The 23951-nt window shown below is 37.3% G+C and overlaps 4 protein-coding genes across 10 annotated transcripts; 2 read left to right on the plus strand and 2 right to left on the minus strand.

Annotated features, from left to right (window-relative positions):
• LOC103961910 (cyclic nucleotide-gated ion channel 2-like) lies at positions 1-4058 on the minus strand. 3 transcript variants are annotated; one of them, XM_048565684.1, is made up of 8 exons: positions 3817-4058; positions 3118-3727; positions 2190-2321; positions 1807-2096; positions 1478-1589; positions 1117-1353; positions 838-924; positions 1-572 (listed from the first exon to the last, which is right to left on the minus strand). In XM_048565684.1, exons 1-8 carry the CDS (start codon positions 3861-3863, stop codon positions 93-95), a joined length of 1995 nt encoding a protein of 664 aa, XP_048421641.1. In that variant the 5' UTR covers positions 3864-4058; the 3' UTR covers positions 1-92. The 3 variants fall into 3 exon arrangements, with proteins under 3 accessions (XP_048421641.1, XP_009372825.1, XP_048421640.1); XM_009374550.3 differs by having other exon boundaries at positions 2190-2411; positions 3847-4057; XM_048565683.1 differs by having other exon boundaries at positions 2190-2411; positions 3817-4057.
• A 4334-nt stretch (positions 4059-8392) lies between these two features.
• Positions 8393-10721, plus strand: LOC103959787. Of its 5 annotated transcripts, none has more exons than XR_007251217.1 (6): positions 8393-8532; positions 9507-9629; positions 9781-9914; positions 10039-10067; positions 10186-10306; positions 10458-10721. XR_007251217.1 is itself a non-coding variant. In XM_048565498.1 (6 exons), the coding sequence occupies exons 1-5, from the start codon at positions 8498-8500 to the stop codon at positions 10213-10215; spliced, it is 351 nt and encodes a 116-aa protein (XP_048421455.1). In that variant the 5' UTR covers positions 8393-8497; the 3' UTR covers positions 10216-10259; positions 10458-10721. The 5 variants fall into 5 exon arrangements, 4 of the variants coding, with proteins under 4 accessions (XP_048421455.1, XP_048421454.1, XP_048421453.1 ...); XM_048565498.1 differs by having other exon boundaries at positions 10186-10259; XM_048565497.1 differs by having other exon boundaries at positions 10186-10721.
• A 2353-nt stretch (positions 10722-13074) lies between these two features.
• On the minus strand, positions 13075-14407 carry LOC103959786 (zinc finger CCCH domain-containing protein 54). The gene has a single exon (XM_009372144.2). The coding sequence runs from the start codon at positions 14226-14228 to the stop codon at positions 13338-13340; it is 891 nt and encodes a 296-aa protein (XP_009370419.2). The 5' UTR covers positions 14229-14407; the 3' UTR covers positions 13075-13337.
• A 6456-nt stretch (positions 14408-20863) lies between these two features.
• On the plus strand, positions 20864-23236 carry LOC103959785 (probable transcription factor At5g61620). The gene is made up of 4 exons (XM_009372143.3): positions 20864-21155; positions 21606-21820; positions 22084-22323; positions 22943-23236. The coding sequence occupies exons 1-4, from the start codon at positions 20864-20866 to the stop codon at positions 23234-23236; spliced, it is 1041 nt and encodes a 346-aa protein (XP_009370418.2).
• The last annotated feature ends 715 nt before the right edge of the window (positions 23237-23951 follow it).

A 23951-nucleotide genomic window follows, 5' to 3' on the forward strand; every position in this document is an offset into this window, starting at 1 on the left:
TTCCAAAGAAACACTGCTCTCACTTTATTTTGTTGATAAACTTCAAACGTCGCAAGTTGCGCAACTTATTTTATCAACACACCGACAAACTACTACTCAAGATGGTCATGCGGCTTCAATGACAAAAAGAAGGCAGCGTAATGCCTCAACCGATTCTCAATGTCCCCATTTTGCACCACCACCAGACCCTTCGTCCTCATTCTATGCCGGCGCCAAGCAAGTTGAATGATCACCGCCGCCCATGTTCTCCAATTCGATGAGTAAAACCTCGCTGTCCACCTGAGTTCTTCGTTCAAAAACTTGTAACGAAAATGGTCGGTGATGTAGTGGAGACAATCTGCATCTAAACCAAATGCTTCCATAGGTTCCAGGCAAGTAAAGGTTGCCGAGGAGGGAGGAAGGCGGCCGAGAAATGGGCGGCGAAGGCACCATGAGAGAAGTTCATCACCAAAGAAACTGCCCGGTTCGAGTACACTGGTGGCTAGGAACCCTTTGCTCAGGCCTTGGCTACGTTTTATTCGTCCATGAACTATGAACATCATTCTTTGTACTGGGTCCCCTTCTCTAATTACCTATATATTAATTTCATGGCAAAAGTAACATAATTTGAATAAGCATATTAATTGCCAATAACAAATGACCACATTCAAAGCGTTACTAAATAAAACAGAGAAATGCTAAGGGTGGTCATAGGAAGTATAAGAACATGAGTGAGTATATATAGCGGTCAATCGTTGATGCAAGTCATGCAATGCAACAACTGATAGTCACTCACTTGTATGCCAACAACTCTAGTCAGCACGGCTAGAAAAAAAACATACAACTGTAATTTCTAACCTTTTCACCCTTGGAGTAGACCGTTGGCCGGACAAGGTCACATATGTTGTCCAGAATAACATCATCTAGCTTGTGGAATAATGGTACCTATAAGTAATAAAAAGGAGAATACACGGTATTATATTGTAGGTATTGATATGTGTAAATATTAGACAAACTGTGCGTGTAATGTCAGAATTAGAAAAGATTAAATATATTGATTTTATAAATGAAAAAAAATCAACTTATATGTATAATTCTGTCAACATAAAAACCTGGTGTGACCGTTAACAAGATTACCTTCTTCACAAGATCTAGGCAAAGGTATCGCTTAATGTCCCGGCGAAGGCCATCCGGGAAATGTTGGATCAATTCAAGCTCATCTTGGCCTTGCATGGCAGCCCAACTGTGGCGCTGGAAATAGCGAGCTCTCTTTCTCAAATGAGATGGCAACTGCCTTCGTTGCATCCACCATTCCATGTCTCGATATTTCAGCTGCATTTTTTTCTTATTTGCCATCACCATGTGCAGAAATATCTGCACAATTACAAATCAAGTTCTTGATCGATCTATACATTAAGTACTCACTTATATAAAAACCCCTCGAGTTAAGAATAAATGTATTCAACTATGATCAGAAGTTTCAACTTTCAATGATCACCTGGATATTTCCAATTAATGTAATAAAGAGCCCCAAGCCCGTTAGTGTCAACAAGCAAGAGAATATCAGTTCTCGCCAGTCACTTGTCGGAGTAAGGTTGTTGGCAAAGGAGCTGCAAATGTTAATTAGCACAACTTGAAAGTAATGTAAGTTTGTTGATATCGTACTACCATTTAACAATATGGTTTAAATTGGATTGTGCAATCTAAAAAATATAGCCAGGAAAATATAGTCAGTTGAGATGGAACAGATAGGTGAACTTGTATAAACATTATTCACGCCATTGCTACTGTGTGCCATCAGTATTCAATAGTACATTAGAAGCTTACCCGAGATTAATTAAACCCCAGTATATGGGATAAAGGATCCTCACAGCAAGTGTATTGCCGGCGTAGACATCAAGTAGCGGCTGGTAAATACCATACTTGAATGGTGTGTCTTTATCCAAGCACAATGTCTTTATCTTTGTGAATGCATTACCACCAGAAAACTTTCCATTGGAAAATATTTCCTTGGAGCAATAGATAGAGAGATTGCAGTTTATACTTCTGTCACACTGTTGTTGGAAGCACGACATTACACGTTGTGTTGCAAGGACATACCAACACCCTCCAACAATCTGATTAATGTGAACCAACATAGCTTAAATATTGGAATTAGTTTACGAAACTAAGAGATTCCGATGATGATAAATCAAAGTATGCTTACGCACATGAGCGGCAGTTAAGTAGGCAATGAAGTTAAGTTTAAAACGCCACCAAATGTTGCCATAGGCAAATATGTAACCTGTGACCCTTTTGAGTCTTTTGGCCAAGTAAACACAGTGGTAGAGCTTGGGGATGAACTGAAACGAGAAGGTTAGCAAAAGGGTCGTCATGATTAGTCTTGTCTGTTCTTGTATAAACAGTTTTGGCACAATTAACCAAATTACAGCCTGCAAAGATAATGTGAGATTTGAGTGTCAAATTTAGTGCTTTAGCAAAAGCCTAAATATCAAAGTACAAGAGTCTCAAAACAATTTAAAGCTATCGGTAGAGTCAATAGGAGAACGGGAATAGCACTCACTTAGAAATTATATTTTCTAAATATAGGAAATATTTAGAAAATATGTTAAGGCATTAGAGCATCTCCAAAAGAGATGTCAAAAGATAAATGTCAAATGTTAATTTTATGGCTGATGTGACAATGTCAGATTTTCTTTTTTTTTTCCAACCGATATGTTTCTTTATTATAAATGATATTTGTAGGATTCATTTTAAAAAGAAATCAATTAAAATATATATTTCAAGATCTATAATTTGTGCATTAATAGGACTCACATAATAAAATAATTAAAAAAAAATTGACATCACCTTTTCTTATATGTCAATCCACGGTTGGAGCTCACTTCTACCTTCAAATTTGATTACATGGAATTCCACTTAAGATTTGACATCTCCTTTGGAGATGGACTTAAACGTCTTTTTTTTTTTATAAAAAAAATGACACGTTTCATATGAGAGAGAGTGAAAAAAAGTTCAAATACAAAAGTTACTACACAAATGTGGCTACATTTCTCTATTATCAAGCTTGATATTTAATATTTGGTCTCACAAAGAAAAAGGATTAAATTGAATGCAATGCAATTTGCAGGGGGGTACCTGAGGAATTGGAAGAATGACAAAAGCATCGAGCCAAAACCCCTTGAGGGACCGCATATAGTGACACGCAATCTCACCTGAGTCCCACACGAGCTTCCCGCAGCCAATAACCATCGACTCACTCGACACGTAAGCCAGCTTAAACTGAAGCAAGATGTGGGCCAGGTGCAACGCATCCAAACACGTCCTCACCAGAGTCACAAAGAGCGCCAGCGCCACGTCCATGTAAAAACAGGGCCCACCGCGCTGGCTCAGCGCGATGACGTAAAAGAAGAGCGGATCTACGGCCACCGACATGCCCCGTGCCATGAGGACTGCGCGGTTCCACCTTTTGACGTTTTGGCTACGTGGGTCAATGGCATGCGTCCCGGTCAGGTCGTGGGGGCCGCAGTTGAGGGTTGTGGGGGTGTGGACTCGGGTCATGGAGGACCCGGCAGAGCGCTCCCACTGGAGGTGGGGCTGGTGGATCGGGTCGCAGCGGGTGGAGTGGAAGACGGGGACACCGACCTGAGTGCAAGCGTAGCATTCTTTTGAGTTGAAGATTGCGTCGTCGTTGTCGTAGGCCTCCGTAATGCCGCCATTAGTGTTGTTGTTGGGGTTGATGTTCCACCTGAAAATCAAAGTTGAATCGAAATGCAATGAGTTAGCCAGACAAAACCCATATACATGATAATTGTAAGTACGTAACAAGGGACTGACCAGCAACATTGTGATTGATGTGGCGGTAACCTTGAGGGCGAGGACATGATGGGAGGAGGATCAGGAGGAGGAGGGTGGAGGAGTATGTTTACTTTTGTGGAATAACATGTGGGTTGGAATTAATGAAAAGAAGGGGACGATGTTGGTAATATTTTGGGGGGTTTGTAAAATGTGGGCACGTAGCGATGGAAGGTGGCGAAGTGGTGATGGGGAGCAGGTTGATATAGCGTATTTATGCGACTTTGTTTGCTTGTTTCTTTGTATTTAGTAAGTTAGTTTCTATTTATTATAGTGTTTTAAGTTATTTTCGTGTGTTTGTAGGTTTAAATGACAAAGTTGACAAGAAAGTGCAATTTGGTGCTATTTGGAGCAGTTTTGAGCTTGTAATGGATTTCATATGCATGGAGCAAGGTGGATGGACGAATTTGAAGATCAAGAGAGGCTAGGAATGTGATTAACATCTGGAAGAATTAAATTGAAAACTTGGAAGATAAGGAATCAGCTACAAAGAAGGAATATTATTCAAATTACCTTATCTTATCCAAATCTTATCCAACCTTATCTTATCTTTTCCTACCTTAATTTCAGCTACAAATATGACTCTTTTTCACATAAATCACCTAAATATCAGGTTATAGAAGCCCTATTTTCGTGTCCTAAGTTTATGTCACATGTAACCCTTATAGTAGTGGTAGCGGTTGTGTCCGGGTGTTAGTCTCACACTGAACTGGTGGTGGGACCCGCGGCGGTCTAAGTGTTTGCATGCACCCTGTCCATGTCAGCGTTTATGCAGATGAGAAACGTGAATCGTTTTGTTCTCTGCATGAACCCACTCCATGTCAGCATATACATTTGTTTCGACAGTAACATGCATATATAAACAATAATCCGGAAATAAGATTGATGACATAGTGATAGAACAATTAGTGGAGTAAATCCAGAGAATATTAATTTTATTTTCAAAACTCGAGTAAAATGATGCAATAATTAACATATAAAACAAGGTCCAGACGCAAGATAGAAGACCTGGTAACGTATGGGTCCTTTTTTTTTCCGTACGTATTCGTGTCCTGTTGATCACAAACCATATTTTCTTCAGGTTACGCGTTGGTATCAACAGAGAATAAGGTCTACGGAAGGATATGGATGTTGTTAGATTAATCGCTCGATTTAAGTGATTTCTGTTAGGTCTAGTGAGGAAATGAACAAAATAAACAAGCACAAAACATAGAAATGAAGCTCGCAAAAGCGGTGCGCTCATGGGGTGTTGACTCGGGAGACTGAGTGGTCCTGTGCATATGTCACTCCTTCTCCGTATGTTAGTCAGACAGTGAAGAAGTAGCCTACAGACCATGCCTACGTGTATATAACCCATTTACTGTTGGGTGGTAAGAAACTTAAGGACCCAAAACTTTTAGGCTGACTAAAGGTCAATATAAAGGAGACGAGGGATCCTTATAAAAGATCAGATTACTACGTAATGTACTGAGAGTTAATGTAATTCACATCCAATATATATTAAAAGTTACTTCTTTGTAATTGAAATATCACAGATTCGAATCATAAAAATAACCTTTCTGCAAAATAAAAGTTATACAACGTACAATAAACATTCTCTCCCTCTTGACCTCACAGAACTAAAAATCTTATTGGCTTATGATAGCCTTTAGTTGTCAAGTAAAATAACACAGTTATAATCGTTAGATTGACGTGTTCTTCATTATCTGTTTTAATAGAGCTTATCACGATACGTTGAATGTGTCAACACTATAGTTTCAAAAACCTACAAGTCTACAGGTGGTGCTGATGATGACACAGTGAAATCTAGCTGTCTATATGTAGGTCACGAGAAAAGACGTATATATATATAATAATAGTTGTTGGACTGCATGGTTCAATAATTGGTTACACCAAGAGAGGGAAAGAGATATCTCTTGATACGACAAAGTGAAAAGATTCTCAAAAATATGATCCTAAGTATTATTATATAAATGTTTAGATACTTAAAATATAAAAAAAAAATTTAACTACTTGTATTATAGCATTTAGTCTACAATACCGTATTTTTGACAAGCTGAAAATTTCTCAAAGTGACGATGGTATCTTATTACTTCAAAGTCCCAATTAGAGAAAACAAAATACCAAAGAACATTATACTTAATGCGTGTTGGCCTATATAAATCTCATACTTCCCTATCAACGCATGCAATTTGAAAGTGTCATTTGGAATTCAGGTACAATGTATGAGTTGCTAGAATGGTACTTTTATGTTCCGTGATATGTATTTTAGGTATTTATAAGTTAGACTGTGTATTGCTACATAAGATACTTAAAGGCATTTGTTGACGTCTTTTTTAGAAGAATGTGTTTTCAAACAATCAAAAGAGTTCGTTATGACGTGCATCAAAAATAAAAAAAGTGCTTCAAAATTATAAAAGAATTTATGAGTGCTTGCTAGAGAAATAACTCTTCTTCAAACATCACTTTGAATTTATTTACCTTGTTGTTGCAAAGTCTTTAGATGATAGTACGATGCTTATTTTGTGTATCTTAATGGTGTTAGGTCCTGCTTAGAGAGTGTAGACTTTGTGAGCATCTCTTTTTTGTTGGTTAGGTATGGGTCTCATGTGAGTGATAAATCGTTCATTTGAAGACTGCATTTTTTTCTTTTTTTTGTTTTGGTTGTGTCTTCGTTGTTTGTTCTCCTGCCAAAGGACTATGAGGCCTTGTTTGGTACACCGTATAACACACCAGATAGGATTAATTATACGATATTAGGTGTTTGATGTCCCATGTATTAAATAGTCAGCCGACTAAATACTCCGGGCCAACCTATTCTACATGCCTGACACCCACTTAACTATCCTTTCCAAAACTGCGGTACTATTTAGTCGGGTTGAAAACATGGCTCTCTCACTCTCTCCAACAACCAGGTTCTCCTCGTTCTTCTTCTCTCATCTGAATCCTAGGTTCTCTTTCTTTGTTTTCTCCTCCTTCTTCTTCTCTCATATGAACCCAGGTTCTTCTTCTTCGTCTTTTTTCTCCTTCTTCTCTCTCATCTGAATCCCAGGTCCTCCTTCTTCTTCTCTCTGTTCCGCCTTTCACCTCCTATTTTTCTTCTTCTTCTCTCTATGTTCTGCCCTCCTCTTATTTTTCTTCTTCCAGATCCGAAAAAAAAAAAAAAATTTGATCTGTATGTTGAAAATTGCAAAGATCCTAAATTGGGTATGTTGAAAATTCGAACCCAGTTGAAGAAATGGGTTAAGCGATTACATCTGTAATGAAGCTTGATGAATTCATAATATCAATGCTTGTGCTGGTTTGGTTGCAACAAGATCTGGATTTGATGTAATTTCACAGTATTGTTCAAAATTCATCATTCATCAATATAATAATATTTTTAAATCTTTCTTATGCGATAGAGTATGCAACCAAACATAGTATAAATAATATGATGATTAATTCGATACTGCACCAAACGCCTGACTAATTTAGTCAATACTATCTGGTGGCTATTTTTCCTATCCGACAGAAATAGTCAGTACAATCCGAGCTACCGAACGAGGCCTGAGTCTATGAGGATACTCATAACAGGGCTTCTTTGCTAAAGAAGTGTTGTCTTTTGCAAGTTCATCAGAAAGTGATGCAATATTTTGTTCTCGTGAGTGTTATCTTTCTGTATTGTTAGATATGGTTGTGTGAGGTAGGTTTGTATTGTCTTTTTATTGCGTTTGTAATCATAAAATTGTATTCTTAACATATGATGTTTTTCGTTTTATTTAATTAATATAATACTTATTACCTTCAAAAAACCACTTGAAATTTTAATAAAAATTTGTTGTTCTCCTTATACATGCATGCTTCTAACAGAATCACTAAGGAGCATATGAGTCATAGAAAACGATTTCTGGAGGAGCACCTGCCATATGCTACCTGCCATATGCTTCTTCATCGAAGCGCTCAAAAGGAAAGTAAAGCCCAAAAAAAATCAAAAAAAGGAGAACCAAGGGGTACAAGTCGGGCATCATAATAAATCCATTCGAAACGCAACAACTTTGGCCCAAACATGTGGACGGGCTTTCTCTGATCCAATAATTCATTTAAAAGCCCACAAAACCGCCGTCGGTAATTGTCGTCAAACTTTTCTAAAAAGAGATTTTTGAAAATGGATCGGAGCTAGAAACACTCCAACATCCCCAATCCGACAACAAAAATCTCCTTCTCCGTTACAGAGCTCCACCTCCGAGTGCTCCGCGTAGCGAGAGATAGAGGGAGACGACGCCGTTTTGTCTCTGACATTAGGGTTTTGTGTGGGTGTCTCCGCATCTAAAGCCCTAGAACTGTTTTGATTTTCCTCCCGAATTCGATTTCTCTGAGTTTTTAGGGTTTATGCGATGCTGCTAAAGGTCAGAAATTGGGTAATTAGTGAGGAATTGGAGGAGTAGGTATGTGTTGCTATTTGGTTCTAGGTTTGAAGTGAGTTTATTCGGGTTTTTTCTGTGAGAGAAATTGATGGAAGGGGGAAGGAGAATCTCGGCGAGTCCTCGGCCTTGCAACGGTAGGAGGGTGGTGGCGAAGAAACGACCTCGTATTGGTGGGGTTGATGGGTTCGTCAACAGCGTTAAGAAGCTCCAGAGGCGCGAAATCAGCTCCAAGCGCGACCGTGCTTTTACTATGAGCGATGCCCAAGAGAGGTTTCACAATATTCGCCTCCAGGTATTTTATTTTATTTTTTTGAATTTATTTATTTAATCGAAGGAAAGCTTGGGCCTTTGATGCTTGTTTACTTCATCTGCTTGGTTCGATGGTTTCCATTTAATTCAAAAACCAAAATTAAGTAATGGGATTTTGTTGTTAAATTATTAGGATGCTAGATCCTCTCACAAAAACTTGAAAAAAGGTGATTTTGTTATGAATTATTTGCATTTGTAGTTTAATTCTGATTTATCTTTCTGTTAGCTGTTGAGAAATGGATAATGACTTTGTCAAGTGCCCTACCAGAAAATCCCCCGTAGTGTTATTTCTGGGTGTTAGGAGCATTCAGTGGAATTCAATCAACATAAACATGCTTATGCTTCTATGTTCGTGAGTGTGTGATTGTTTTCGTTAATACTTCCTGTTAAGTTTGAGCAAATATGTCTTTTATCCTCGTGAGGTTCTTACCATCAAATTGGTTGTATACGTTCGGAGTCCATGCCTTGTTACTAACGCCAACATTTGAAAGCATGCTGTATCATAAAGCCTAGATGCAACGATGCAGTAAAAAGTTTTGAGTTTCAAGATTGGAGATTTGAAATTGTCCAGTCAAGCTATTGTGTACGCATGCTCTCTTCAATTTTGAATTGTGTGGAAAGATTTTTTTTTTTTCCACATGCGGTGTTAATGTGTGCTTGCAATACCTAATTTCTGCTTGTCATGATATTTGGATGCATATGAGGAATATGATACGCATGATCCTAAGGGTCATTGTGCCATGGTTCTGCCTTTCCTGCGAAAGAGGTCCAAAATTATTGAAATTGTAGCAGCACGTGACATTGTGTTTGCCCTCGCACAATCCGGTGTTTGTGCTGCATTTAGCCGAGGTAGTAGCTGTATTATCTGTATTTCTGAACTTATATTGCATGCACCAATCTTATTACGTATAAATATTCAATGAAGGGAATATGTAATGTTTATATTGTTTTATGCAGAAACCAACCAGAGAAAGTGATAAGAAACTTGTTTTATAATAAAAACAATGACTCACTTATCACTGTTTCGGTTTATGCCTCAGACGACTTCAGTTCTTTGAAATGCAGAAGCACAAGGATTGAGTACGTATCTTTCTACCTTCCCCCTCCCCTCCAGACACAAAAAGAAAAAAGAAAAAAAAATGAAATTCAAAAGAAACAACAGTGTAGTTATCCAATTTATGCCATCTTCTTTTATTTCTTTCTAAACACACTATCAAATTATATGATCCAGATACATAAGAAGGGGTAAACCAGATGCTGGATTTGCTCTTTTTGAATCCGAGTCACTGAAATGGCCTGGTTTTGTAGAGTTCGATGATGTAAATGGGAAGGTTCTTACTTATTCTGCACATGATAGGTTTATTGGTATACCTTTCTAATACACTATTGTCTTCTTGATTTGATTAACCTTCCTTTTGCTTCTGTTTTATTATCAGTATATACATGGTGTTTGATCTGAAAAACTAAACAATGTTGTACTCCATTTCGGATAAGAATGTCCAAGAGATTAAGATAAAGGTAGTTCGCATGCCTCCTTAAACAGTGTGTCCGTTTTGTATCTGGTATTCTTTTGTTATTGCTTAGTGGACATTTGTGTTGCTTACGATTTCCAATTTTTCTTTTGTTTCTGCCATAGCCCTGGGATCATGCTGTTGAATTTTACTAAAGCTAGTAGCCATGTTCTACTTAAGATTCTGTCTATAGAGGATGGTACTGTCCTCAAATCCTTTAACCATCTCCTTCATCGGAATAAGAAGGTGGATTTCATTGAACGGTTCAACGAAATGCTTCTTGTAAAGCAAGAAAATGAGAACCTTCAATTCTTGACGTGAAGGACTTCTTGATATCTTGCAGAAGTACTATAATTTTCATTTGGATTTGTACGTCTGACTCTGCTATTATCTGTAGGTCCGCAATTTTGAGATGACAGAGGTAAGCAGAACCCAATTCATGACACCATCGGCCTTCATATTTCTGTATGAGAATCAGTTGTTCCTGACGTTTCGGAATCGTACCATGGCTGTTTGGAACTGTAATTTCGAACCTTTTCACCCATGGAGTAGACCGTCGGCCGGACAAGGGCAAAAATGTTGTCCAGAATAACATCATCTAGCTTGTGGAATAATGGTACCTATAAGTAATAAAAAGGAAAATAGAGGGTATTATATTGTAGCTATTGGTATAACGAAAATTAATGAAAAGAGCTTGAAAATTTTGAGATTTAACGATAAAGATAAAATAAAGGATAAAGTTAATACTACCATGATTGATTTTTTAGTGTAAAAATATGGTTTTTTGTTAAAATAAACAATATCAGGAGTTTTTTATTAAAATTTCCATTAATATATAGTGCGTGTAATGTTAGAATTAGAAAAGATTAAATACATTGATTTTATAAATGAAAAAAAAATCAAATTATATGTATAAATCCGTCAAGATAAAAACCTGGTATGACAGTTAACAAGATTACCTTCTTCACAAGATCTAGGCAAAGGTATCGCTTAATGTCCCGGCGAAGGCCATCCGGGAAATGTTGGATCAATTCAAGCTCAACTTGGCCTTGCAATTTGCAAAGGTATCGTTTTGTTCTCTGCATGAACCCACTCCATGTCAGCATATACATTTGCTAAATAGCACTTTCGACCGTCACATCCGGAGAATATCAATTTTATTTTCAAAAACTCGAGTAAAATGATGCAATAATTAACATATAAAACGAGGTCAAGACACAAGCTAAAAGACCTGGTAACGCATGGGTCCTTTTTTTAGGTATTCGTGCCCTGTTGATCACAAATCATATTTTCTTCAGGTTACGCGTTGGTAGCAACAGATATTAATCGATCGATTTAAGTGATTTCTGTTAAGTCTACTGAGGAAACGAACAAAATAAACAAGCACAAAACATGGATATGAAGCTCGCAAAAGCGGTGCGCTCGTAGGGTGTTGACTCGGGAAACCAAGTAGTCCTGTGCATATGTCACTCCTGCTCCATATGTCAGTCAGACAGTGTGGAGAAATAGCCTACAGACCCTGCTACGTGTATAATCCATTTACTGTTGGGTGGAAAGAAACTTAAAGACCCAAAACTTTTAGGCTGACTAAGGGCTGGTTTGGTATTGCTGTGCTTTGAAAAAAAGCTGCTTCTGCTGTGCTGTGAGAATAAGCAGCTGTGAAATAAAGCAGCAGAGTGTTTGGTAAACTTTTTTGTAAAAGTGCTTTTGAAAAAAAAAAAAGCAGTATTATAGTGTTTAGTAAATTTTTATGTAAAACAGATGTGAAAAAAAGCCAGTTTTTCAAAGCTGGGTTTTGCAGCTTCTTGTTTTTGGCTTTTTTTCACCCAAAACTGTGAAAAAAAGCTGAAGCTGAATGTTTACCAAACACAAAAATAGCTCCCAGCTTTTTTTGATACCAGCTTTTTTCAGAATCACCTCAGTACCAAACCAAGCCTAAAGGTCTATATAGAGGAGACGAGGGATCCTTATAAAAGATCCGATTACCAAGTAATGTACTGAGAGTTATTGTAATTCACATCCAACATATATTAACAGGGTAATTTTAGAGAGATTAAATTTGTAGATAAAATTTTGGAAACTAAGAGCAATGAAAGTTGATGATTGATTTATTACTTAAACGTTGCTAAACGTGCTTATTCCTATTGATGACACATCATTTAGTTTGTAAATTTAGTTTCTAAATTTAGTCTTTTTAGCATTACCCTATATATATAGATATAAAATTATGATCTTTGATCCGAATGACTTTTCTTGTAAGCATGATCTTTAAATGCAGATTAAGAAATTGAAAAATTATGATTATGAAATGTCTATGTTGAATATATAATTATGATTATGAAATGTCTAAGGAGATCAACAAAGAAGCTTGATTTCTTCTTTTAGAATATGAATAGAAAGTTTCTTACATATATTTTTTTATTTATCAAAAAGCTTTTACACAACTTTCTTTATTACAATGGTACTCTAAAATGAATATACAATTATGATTATGAAATGTCTAGGGAGATCAACAAAGAAGCTTGACTTCTTCTTTTAGAATATTAATGGAAAGCTTCACACGTATATTTTTTCATTTATCAAAAAGCTTTTACACAACTTTCTCATAGCATTCAAAAAATTTCATTCTACATTCCTCACAAGTGTATTTTTTTTTCATAATATAGAAAGTTTGGAGTGCAGAATGAGATTTTTGGAGCGCTAATAACAATTCAAAAAAAAAAAGTCACACTTGTATTTGAGTTTGGAGTGAAATTCTATGTTAGACTACTTTTTATTTCTTTTGTAACTTTAGTAATAAGAAATATCCTTCATAATTTTTTAATATAAAATAAAATTGCGAGGAGCCTTTTATTAAAATTCCTTTTTCCTTTTCTAAGAAATTAAGGCTTGGATTTAATGAATGAAATCCGAGGAAAATAAAGAAGGATCCAAGTCCTAAAAGAAGAAATCAATCATTATAAAGAGCAACAGGGCTTAATAATAACACGATTTACATTTCAGTACACATAATATTGTTACACTCTTCCAAATACCACCGACTGGTGTAGGGAGTACATTTACTGACATTAAAAACGAAAATTACAACATAATCTTACATTCCTCCTTATTACTAGCTAGCATTAAACTAAATGGAGGAAAGGAAACCATTAATTTGCACAGTAGAACCTAGAACGCCACATAATTCAACACCAATTAACCCCAATATCTCCTCATCGTCAATCTACACACTTGATTCACATTTTCAGACTCTCCCGCTCTAGTGAGCTTTAGAGATTTACTGCAGCAGCTTGTTAATCCAGTCAAACTGAGGCATCTCCGACACCGACGCCTCCCCACCACCATAACTCTTCATCCCACAAGCAGCATCGATTTCACCTTGGTCATACTCCATCTCATAGTCACTCAGCTTCAACGCCCTCAGACTGTTCAGGAATTCCTCCACCTTCAAGCAAGACTCGTCCACGATCTTCCTGTTGTTCATCATGGTCTGATACTCCTCAGCCGTCCACGGTGCTTCCGTTGCCACGCCTCCTCCTCCACGGTTGGCCTTCGGGATCCTTGGGGCCGCACGGCACAGGTCGCTGTTGTTCTGGTACTTGTAGTAGTGGTAGGGAGGATAAAAACCTGCTTGCTGATCATAAGCAACATAGTACTTGTGGCCGGAATACGTGTGTTGCGGGCGGAGCTCATCGGGCGTATGAGCGAAGAAGCACACTTTGCGCGGGCAGTACCCATTCTCGAGACTAGCGCATGCACGCGTGCGGTACTTGGCCGGATGGAGCCAATACTCGAACACTCCGTGAGCACATTCGCAACGGTCTCCCTTGCGGCAGTAACCGGTGCTGCGAAATGCCGGGCAAATAATCGCTGCGTAGGCGAATTTGCGGGGGTCACGGCGCTGTGCCTTCTCGCCGCGGTGAGCGTACGGGCAGTTCGTCCAGTCGTGGGCTCCCATGCGTTGGCAACGCTTCACCTTGTAAGCGTACATCCGGAATTCGTCCGACCCAAAGATGGCATTGTCGATCATCGGGTCGTGGTACTGGACGGGGATCATGGGGTCGTGGTACTGGCACTGGTACTGGACCGGACTCCTGAGGAGACCCGAATAGTACACGCTCGGGTCGACCAACTGGTAGTAGTAACCCGGATGCACACCTTGCATCATGGCTTCGACTACAGAGGATTGAAAGAAAAGAGCTTATACGTTATGGGACGAGTTGGACAGCCACCGGAGAGGGTGTATTTATAGTGTGGGGAGTGCTCCCTAGATAGGGTTAAAGTTTCAACTGTGATTTCACCCACCGTCAGTTAGTCGGTAACGGGCGTTAATATGTTGGAGTAGAAATATCAATTTTGGAAGTGGATTACATAAAATGCATTTGTATGGAGGTTGATACTCCAAGAGTGAGACAGTTGTTGGCAGAAATCAGGAGCTTCGGCCAGGTGTTGATCGGCGTTTAGGGAAAGGGACATGATCCCTTCCTTCTAACCCATTAAGTTCGGAGATCCGAACTATTGAAATTTGATCAAACGGCTACAAACAGGAGCCCATTTTAAAAATTATAATAACTTTAACCGTTTGATCAAATTTCAATAGTCTGGATCCTAGAACTTTATGGATTAAGAGGAAGGGATCCGAAGAGTATCCATTTCCGACGTTTAGGGTGATGACAGGGTGTAGATCCGTCATAATGAAGTCGTATTTCCATTTATACCCTCCATTTGTAGGGTTGTCGAATAGGCCAAGGACTCTGTCCGTGAAGTTGACGGACGTAAAATGTTGTTACTTTTTGGTAATTGGGCAGTTACTGCATGGGGACCCACACGTGTAGGTGGTAAGCGGAATGGTTTGTAGGGCGTCGAAACCTGGACATGGAGGCTGTGGGGCAGGTGTTGAGGATTTGGACTCAAGATCTTGGGTTTGTTTAAGTAGCTGCCCTTGATTTCTGAGAACGTTACTTGCTTTACTGCAGATATCTGGTAATTAAAGGACGAATCAGTGAATCTAACTTGTCTTGACCGGTTGTATTGCTCTCCTGCAGCTTGGCGTCGATCCCATAATCCCCAGTCCAGCGGCCTAGAGAAAAGAGGGGGACGAAAAAGTAACTGTAAACAAGTTAAAGCATAATACATTATATATATGGATAAAGGAACATACTGAAATTTAGGAGCTTAAATAAAGAGATGGATTATATATGAACGGTAATTAATGACTTGTATTTTGTTGAATGACTCAAAGAACGTTGTCAAACGTTTACATATTCAGTAAGAACATTAAATAAAAGAATTTAATGCCTTTGACCAAAAAAAAAAAAAGAAAAAAAAAAGAAGAAGAATGAATGTTGTCAAACAAATAATTTGATCACAAACAACACTTTAAATGTATGTACTACTTACCATATTAATAGAGTACATCGTTATTAATACTCCAAAATAGTTATCATGTATTTCTCCCTTATACAAAAGAGAAAATATATATAGAGTACATGATGTTTTTTAAAGTGTCAATAAAAATTCCCCAAATGAATAGGGATGGAAGTCGATCGATGGTTTGAGATGGAAAGAGGGTTTCCAGTTCTGATGAATCCACTAACTATGAATTTGATGCCGGAAATGGACCGGTAACAAACATTCATGATCTCGAAGTGAGTGATGATTTTCTAGATTTGATTTTCTTCATCATGCATCTAGTAATTGCTGCATTTAGAATGCATTTATCTGGCTCAAACTTTGACTAAAACCACGACACTCTGTGATTGCAAAGCCGGGAATCCCTGACCACAACTAAGACCACAACGCTTGTGAGGTGCAGACTCCACTTTTCTCTAGATTGTAGTTTCTCAGGCATCGGTCAAGGTAGAGGGTGATGCACATATATTATTATTGCTCTACTGTAAGAGGATGGGGAAGAGTTTGGTTACGAAAATATTAACTGGAGTCGTAAATTGTTCTATCATCTTGGAATATAAGTTATAATAACTATTTCACGTAAAATGATTTAACTATTATTTAATAGAACCGTGTTTGTCGGTTAAAGAATATAGAACCTCAAATATACATTATTGAGATTAAAGAAGTTCATATATAAACTTAAAACTTGGGGCCAATAATAGTAGTTACACTCCACTTTCTTTTAACATTCTTTGTATGTGACCCTTGTTAGTTAATTTTAGTTAATCCAGCTCGTATGAACATAGAATTAGACAAACCTATACAATTCAATCAATTGCATTCATACCAAGCTATAAGTGCGCAAGTAGAGGGTAATTTTATGACCTAATTAAAAGTTAAGGTAACCGATGTCGATATTCCACGTCGGCAGAATGTGGAAGAAAATAAAAGTTTAAATATCATAATCTCCTTTCAACTAGTATTAAGATTTTGTTATGATAAAACTATACACCTAACATACTGTATAAGTGATAGTTAACAAATTAAAAATAATATCTGGTACTTTAAAAGTCAGCATTTTACCCATTTCTCTAATAATTTGAGAATTGAAAGTTACAATTTTTTGGTCTTTTTAGGAGCTGTAAGCAAGTCCGAGTACCTCTTTTGAGATGTCAAAAGATAGGACTTCCATGATGTCATTTGCTAATACGTTGCATACTCTCAAGCAAATATATGCATGGCTTCCGATTGTATCTAGATATGGACCCTACCCATTTTTCGTGTGGGGTGGAGCCTACACCTCTCGCAATCCACGTTGGTGGTGAGAATAAAACGACAACGTCTTCTCTTGCAGAGAAAGGCATAGAATCTTCAAGCAGAAGAGAGAGGCAGTGAAAAAACCGAAACGCATGCAGAAGAACACGTGGTTGATAAATAAATAAATGAAACGTAAATGTTGACAAAAGTTTTTGGCTTCGAGGCACGTGATACTTACTTCTCTCTTTTGTCTATGCCTATATCAAGTATGCGTTTCTTTCGTTTCTTGGTGACAAAACGACAACCCCACCAAACTCTATTGCAATCCACCGCATCAGCAATTTATGAATTTAAGAGAAATAGGAAAGAATAACGTCATGTAATTTGATCCAAAAAAAAAAAAAAAAATATATATATATATATATATATATATAAGATTAAAAAGCAATAATAATCAAACCTTATATCATAAAGTGAGGTGGATTGAATGGATCCTAGAACGCTATTACGTTCAGTTTTGCATCATTTCTTCCGTTAGCTCCAAGTACTCTATATCTTTTCTTAAACTAAGTCTTCCTAGATCTTCTTCAGCCTCTTTTGCCATGAGTCTCCGTCTCATAATCACATCTTTTAATTGGAGTATCTATAGGTTTTTGGTTCATGTGTTCATACCATCCTATCTTGTGCCAACACATCCAATGAAGCATTCTCAACTCTGCTACACTCATTTTTTTTGCACGTGTTGATTTTTGACTGCCTAATATTCTGTGCCATAACGCATTATTGGCCTTATCGTTGTCATATAAAATTTTCTCTTGTGTTTTATTGGCATACAACGACCACAAAACACACCCAATGCACCTTTTCATTTCATCCACCCCACTTGTATTATATGGTTGAGATCTCCATTCTTTTGCAGGATAGATTCAAGATAGCTAAAACGTTCACTGTTTGGTACTTCAAGATCTTCAATCCTCACTCCTATCTCATTTCGACCCCCATTCCCACTGAACTTACACTTCATATACTCTGTTTTTAACCTACTTAGGCGAAAGCCTTTAGATTCTCTTCTCGCCAAAGGTTAAGCTTCGCATTTACTCCCTTAGGCGTTTCATCTATAAGCACTATACCATCTGTGAAAAGCATACACCAAGATATATCATCTTAAATATGTCTCATTAACTTGTTGATTACCAATGCAAAAAGGTAAGGACTTAAAGCTGAGTCTTGATGTAACCCTATAATTATGGGAAAGCTTTCAATTTGTCATTAAGGAGCTTTTACTGCAGGCATTGCTCCATCATGCAAGTCCTTTGTTTGCTTGGATAAATGTTGCTTGTTCACCTCTCTTCTCTAGAATCCTCCAAAAAGACCCTATCATACGATTTTTCCAAATCTATAAAGATCATGTGCAAATCATTTTGCATATCTCTATATCGTTTCATTGATCTTCGTAAGAGATAGATTGCCTCCATAGTCGAGCGCCCTGATAAGAACCCAAATTGATTGTCTAAAACCTGTGTCTCTTTCCTCAATCTATGCATCATTACTTTCTCCTAAAGCTTCATTGCATAACTCATTAACTTAATATTCCTTTAATTCATGCAATTTTCTATGTTGCTCTTATTCTTGTAGATAGGCACCAAAGTTATTTTTTTGCCACTCATTTGGCATCTTCTTCACTTTCAAAATCTCATTGAAAAGGTTTGTGAGCCATGCTATACCCGTCTCTCCTAAGACCTTTCACACTTCAAATGGTATATCTTCGGGACCTACTACTATGCTTCATCTTTTTCAAAGCTACAACCACTTATCCTTTCCTGATTTGCTAGTAGAATGATTAATTTCTACACTCTTCCGAGTTACTCAATTCTCATTCCGTGTCCTTCATTGTGAAAAGATTATGAAAATAAGCTCTCCATCTATCTTTAGTTGTGTTCTCCATTGCTAGAATATTTTCATTCTCAAGACCTTAAAATTTGTCAAACCTCTTTCATTAGTTTTCCTTAAAATTTAAGGGTAATTCTGTGTCAGCAAATATAAAACATTATGTAAAGAATGACAAGTGACATAGACTCCATAAAGAGTTTTACTTTTAAAAAAGTCTCAAATTGATTAGCTAACTATTAATCTAATGATACTTTAAAATGAGATATATGATAACGATTTAGACATCATGCCCAAAAAAGTAGCAACTTAAAAGTTGTATCTATAAATTTATTTTTAAGGGGTTCGTTGTGTTTGTTCATATGTTTAAGTCGATCAGTTTACTTGGTGTCTTGTGCGTTTCAGGTTCAAGGGAATTATAACCCTTTCATATACAAATCTATCTTAATTTTGTTGGACTGGAAAAAGGTCAGCTCAAAGCCCTAAAACACTAACTTTTTGGACAAAATTAGGGAGTCACAACCAAGTTGTTTAGGTTTACTTACAATTAAATCGTGTTTTTGGGCAAAATTAGGGAGTTACAACCAAGTTGTTTAGGTTTACTTACAATTAAATCTTGTTATTCCAAATGACAAGTGAATTTTGTTGACCCAAAAAAAAAAAAAATTGTTCACCAAAAAATTCTGTTGACCAAAATAAAGTTGTTTGACGAGAAAAAATTGATAAGTGAATTTGGTATACAAAAATATTAAAAGGTGCATCACATGGCTCATATGTGGAGAGATTTTTCAATGTGTTCAAACACGGGGTTGTATGTCATCTGTTGTTATACAACTAGTAAAAGGAAGTTTTTTTATTTTCAAGTGTACCATTCACTTGTATAAGGACATATGACGTATGTGTTCATATTACGAGCATTTACTAAAAAATCTCTCCTACATGTGGATCGCCAAGTTATACAAATTGATAAAAAAAAATAAAAAATATTTGAATAAAATTGGAAATATGAGTAAATCACAAAGGTAGAATTAACAAAATTGAAAGTACATATTAGTAGAATATTTTGTTTTTCTTCGAACAAACACTTGCAATATTACTCAAACTACAATACTTCTTCCTTTTAAATATCTTTTATGTTATCTATAAGTCATTAACTTGGCATCCAAGTAACAAATGACCAGCTTTAAATAATTAGTATGATAAGCAGATTAACCGCATTTGAGCACGCTTTACCAGACCACCTTTTTTATTGATCAGATTTACCGCACTGCCTTTTGTTACATCTAAACGGACCAGATTGCTTGTAAGTTGAAACTAAACCAAATGTCAACAAATCCTGACCGTCCAACTGGTTTTATCACTGAGTCCCAACATCATACGGAACAGGTAGCTTTTTGAGCACATTGATATTTTTACACTAAGGGAAGGAGAAGTTCGGTTAAGCTACACAATAGGCAGCCTAATTTGGTATTGAATTCGCCATCCACGAGATTCGAACCTAATACACCAGACCGTAATACAGAACATGTAGCTTTTAACCTCTCTGTAGAATTTCACAGAGTAGACTCGAATTAAAATCCAGATTAGTTGTTTTGAATTTGAATATTTATCTCCCAAATTAGATAATCTAAAATTGAAGTTTGACCAGCATCGACAAAAAAGCTGGAAAACTTAATTCTTCTTTTTTTCTCATTTTCTCCTTTATTTTTGGATAAAAAGATAAAATTAGTAGCAATGACCAAGAATACGCACCGACTTTCCAGAGAGGCACATACAATTGCGTAAGACCAGCTTCACATAGGATTGGGAGAGCACTTCCACGTGCCAGTTACTCATTGAAGTAAAAAATCAAAGAATTTCATTGACCCGCCAGTAAACCAATCACAACCCTCGATTCAACTTTCACTTCTTCTTTTTGGTAGCCTTTGTAGCGAAAATTAGTAAGAAATTAAGTGAGCTTAGTGGTGAAGGACCTACAGTGCATGAATGAATGCTCTTATTCAACTGAGTTACAAGCCCCTTGCGAAAAAAGTTCTAGAAATTTAGAGTGCATGTGTTGGATTGTTATAGACTTTATAGAAAAGGAAACTAAACGCCCCATAAATACTTGTATACCTTCCTCTGCACGAAAGAGAAAAAGAACTAAAATTCATTCTTCTTTTCACCCATAAAATCAATATCTAAGCAATCAAATCCATCATCTTCTTTATTATTTTTTTCTAGAAGATTTTTGGATTGATATCAAGGAGAAAAGGGTTGCAAATTATGGTGAAGGAATCGGCACGAAAGTATTCGCATTGTGGTCACAATGGCCACAACTCGAGGACGTGCAACCACGGCCATGGAAATAAAGGGGTTTGCTTGAAGCTTTTCGGCGTGAACATTATGGAGAAAGAGGAGGATTCTATCAAGAAGAGTTACAGCATGGGGAATCTGCTGGCGGACGGCACCGGAGACCACAACAACAACGCTGTTGTGGCTGATCATGATGCCGGCTACCTCTCCGATGGCCTCATTCATAACAAGCGGCACAAGGCCGCCCATGAAAGAAAAAAAGGTACATTTTTGTTTTTAAGAGTTTCATCAATTCCAACTGATGGTTTTATGTGTCTAGGTTTTCTGTTTGCTGTTTGATTTAATTCCCTTCTGTGTTGTTAGGAGGAATGCATGTGTGACTGCTTTGTTATTCATTGGTGTTTTTCTTCCCTTTATGAAGCGTAAAACTCTTTTCTTCCCCTTATCTTTATTTTTCATATTAATTTTGTAAGAAAATTAGAAGTAAATAGAATTCTAAACAATGCACCTTGTTATAATCCACGATTAAGGCGGCATCTCCAAACATAGCCTTTTTTTTCTTCTAGAGATGTTGGTTAGGTCAAATCAGTTGCCCAGGACAGTGTGTCTGCTCTGTTGCACTCAGGTCCAAATTCATTTTCCGTAAGTTAGCGTAATTGCATTTAGATTCTTCAGGTTTGGTTTTGACTGAATTTGAAATGAATATTTTCAGGAAGGCCATGGACTGAGGAAGAGCATAGAGTGTTTCTAGCTGGTTTGAAGAAGCTTGGGAAAGGTGATTGGAGAGGAATAGCAAGAAATTTTGTGACTACAAGAACCCCAACCCAGGTTGCTAGTCATGCACAGAAGTATTTCCTCAGGCAGGCTACAAATGATAAGAGGAAACGCAGATCAAGCCTCTTTGACATGCACTTTAAGGAACTCTCTGTAATTCTCTCTCTCCTACTGTCACACATAAGTAGTGTGCAGTTTCCGAGAAAATATGCACGAATAGAACATATTACGAATTTTTATCAGAAATAAAATTGGAATGACACTAAACAGACAATAGAGAAGCACTAAATCCTAACTTATATACGGCTTTCGATTAAAAGGTTGTGACAGGTTCTGTTTATGCAAATTTCTTTTACAATGGTAGTGTGCATTCTAATTAGATCATATCAATGACTGGATTTTGATGGGATTTGCAGGATCAGGGTCCTCAAGATTCCTCAATTTCACCTACAAAGTCAGCTGATGAAACTTCACCGCAGGCTAGCAGCTCTAAAACTAGGCCACTGAAAATCAATACAGCCAACAACTCACCACCGGCTAGCAACGTTCCAACTCGGATTCTAAACAGATTCCCACATCTGTGCTTGGATAGCCCCCCAGCTCCTCCATTGTCTCCAACTTGCACTCTTCCAAATTACCCTGCCATGCCATTTATGGTAAGAACCCTTTTGCCTTTTCCCCATTATTATATGTGAACCTAGTTTTAAGTGTTACTGAATCAGTGTGATCCCCGTGACAACTGTTACCATTAGGGACAAATAATTCAAGAACCGCACAATAGAAAGAACAAAAATCACTCACCTATTAACTGTTAATGTTGGGTCCAATTGTCGGTTGCAATTACACTTTGATCCATGAGTTTGTTTCTTACAATATTACAAGACTATATATATTTGAAGTGAACGAGGGTTGGCTGAGTTGGTAAGGATCGTTCTCTTCGCTAGACTAAGACTTAGATTCGAGTCCTGTTGCTAAGAATCTCTCTTGGTGTGTGATCTATAAAAATATAAAAGAATATAAAATAAAAAAAAGCGGCTAAGACCCCTTTGTAAGTCCTCAAAAAGACTTGTGGTATGTCCGGACCCTGGAGTGGGGTAGCCTTCCTAACCCCTAAACTTTTCTGTATCTGGGTATATATATTTGAAACTATGAGAAGGAGAAATACAACAGATGTATGATGATTTGAAGTGAAATGCGCTTGTTTCCATTTGAAGTTATTTTTTCTAAATCAAAGTGTCAAACTCATGTATGATGATTTTGCTCATGTTTGAACAGATGAGAATTCCAGCAAATGTCCCAAACGCCCCAATGACGCACTTTTACAGACCAAGTTACCACCACATGATCAAAAACCATGGTCACTTTCCAACTTGTGCTCCTGTAATTTCTCACCCTTCTGGAATCCCATCGTCACCAAGGTCCCTCCCAAGCAGTCCATCCATGGCGATCACCAGCATGACGTCAGCAGCTGAGAAAGATGCTTTAGAGCTTAAAATTGTGCAGCCTCAGCCTTCTCAAGGGGCAAGCTTGTCTCCCCCTTCATCTTCTGGTGCCATCAGAGTCACATAGAAAATTACTTTTTTACAGCTTAATTTTTCAAATTTTTACAATTTTGATTCACAAGAAGCTAAAAGTGGAAAAACAATTACGAGAATAATGAATTAAGTTGATTCAGTCGAATCATTCATGGAGAGAGGTGCACAATTGTAAAATGCGGAAAGAGTTTTTATTAGTCCCACTTTTTGATGTTCTGTTGATGATATAATTATACTGAACGGGTCGATCCTCCCCTCTCGTTTGTTTAGCAACTTATCCTAAGATTTCCGCCCTAAGAGCTCCCTGGCGACGACAGAGGAACCAACCCCGCCTGCCGTGGCGGGGTGGCTTTTGAATTCTGCAGAGTTTTTCTTTATTATGTTTTGAACAATGTTGGCCATACCATCTGTTTTGTTGTTGTAACTTTTCCTTCCCAATTCAAAGATAATATGAACGTAAATAAGATTACTTTTCTTAGCTTGCGGCATTCTTTTATGCAACAAGTGTGCCAGTCAGTAAGTTAATAGACACTAATTATTAATTTAAACTAGTAATAGTACTGTATTATCTTACTAACCAGTTAAGACTTGAGCACTACTTTTGACTGGTAAGTTAAAAGGACATTGATTATTAGTATAACTACTTCGTATTATAATATAGTGATATTCCTCTTCACTTGTAAGTAAGAGATTTTAGAATCAATTCTCGTCAAACACGAATTGAGACTCTCTTAGTATAGATAATATCT

Source organism: the organism of the source record quoted next, unplaced genomic scaffold (genome assembly GCF_019419815.1).
Source record: "Pyrus x bretschneideri cultivar Hongxiangsu unplaced genomic scaffold, Pyrus_bretschneideri_v1 Contig4, whole genome shotgun sequence".
In the NCBI taxonomy this organism is placed as follows: domain Eukaryota; kingdom Viridiplantae; phylum Streptophyta; class Magnoliopsida; order Rosales; family Rosaceae; genus Pyrus; species Pyrus x bretschneideri.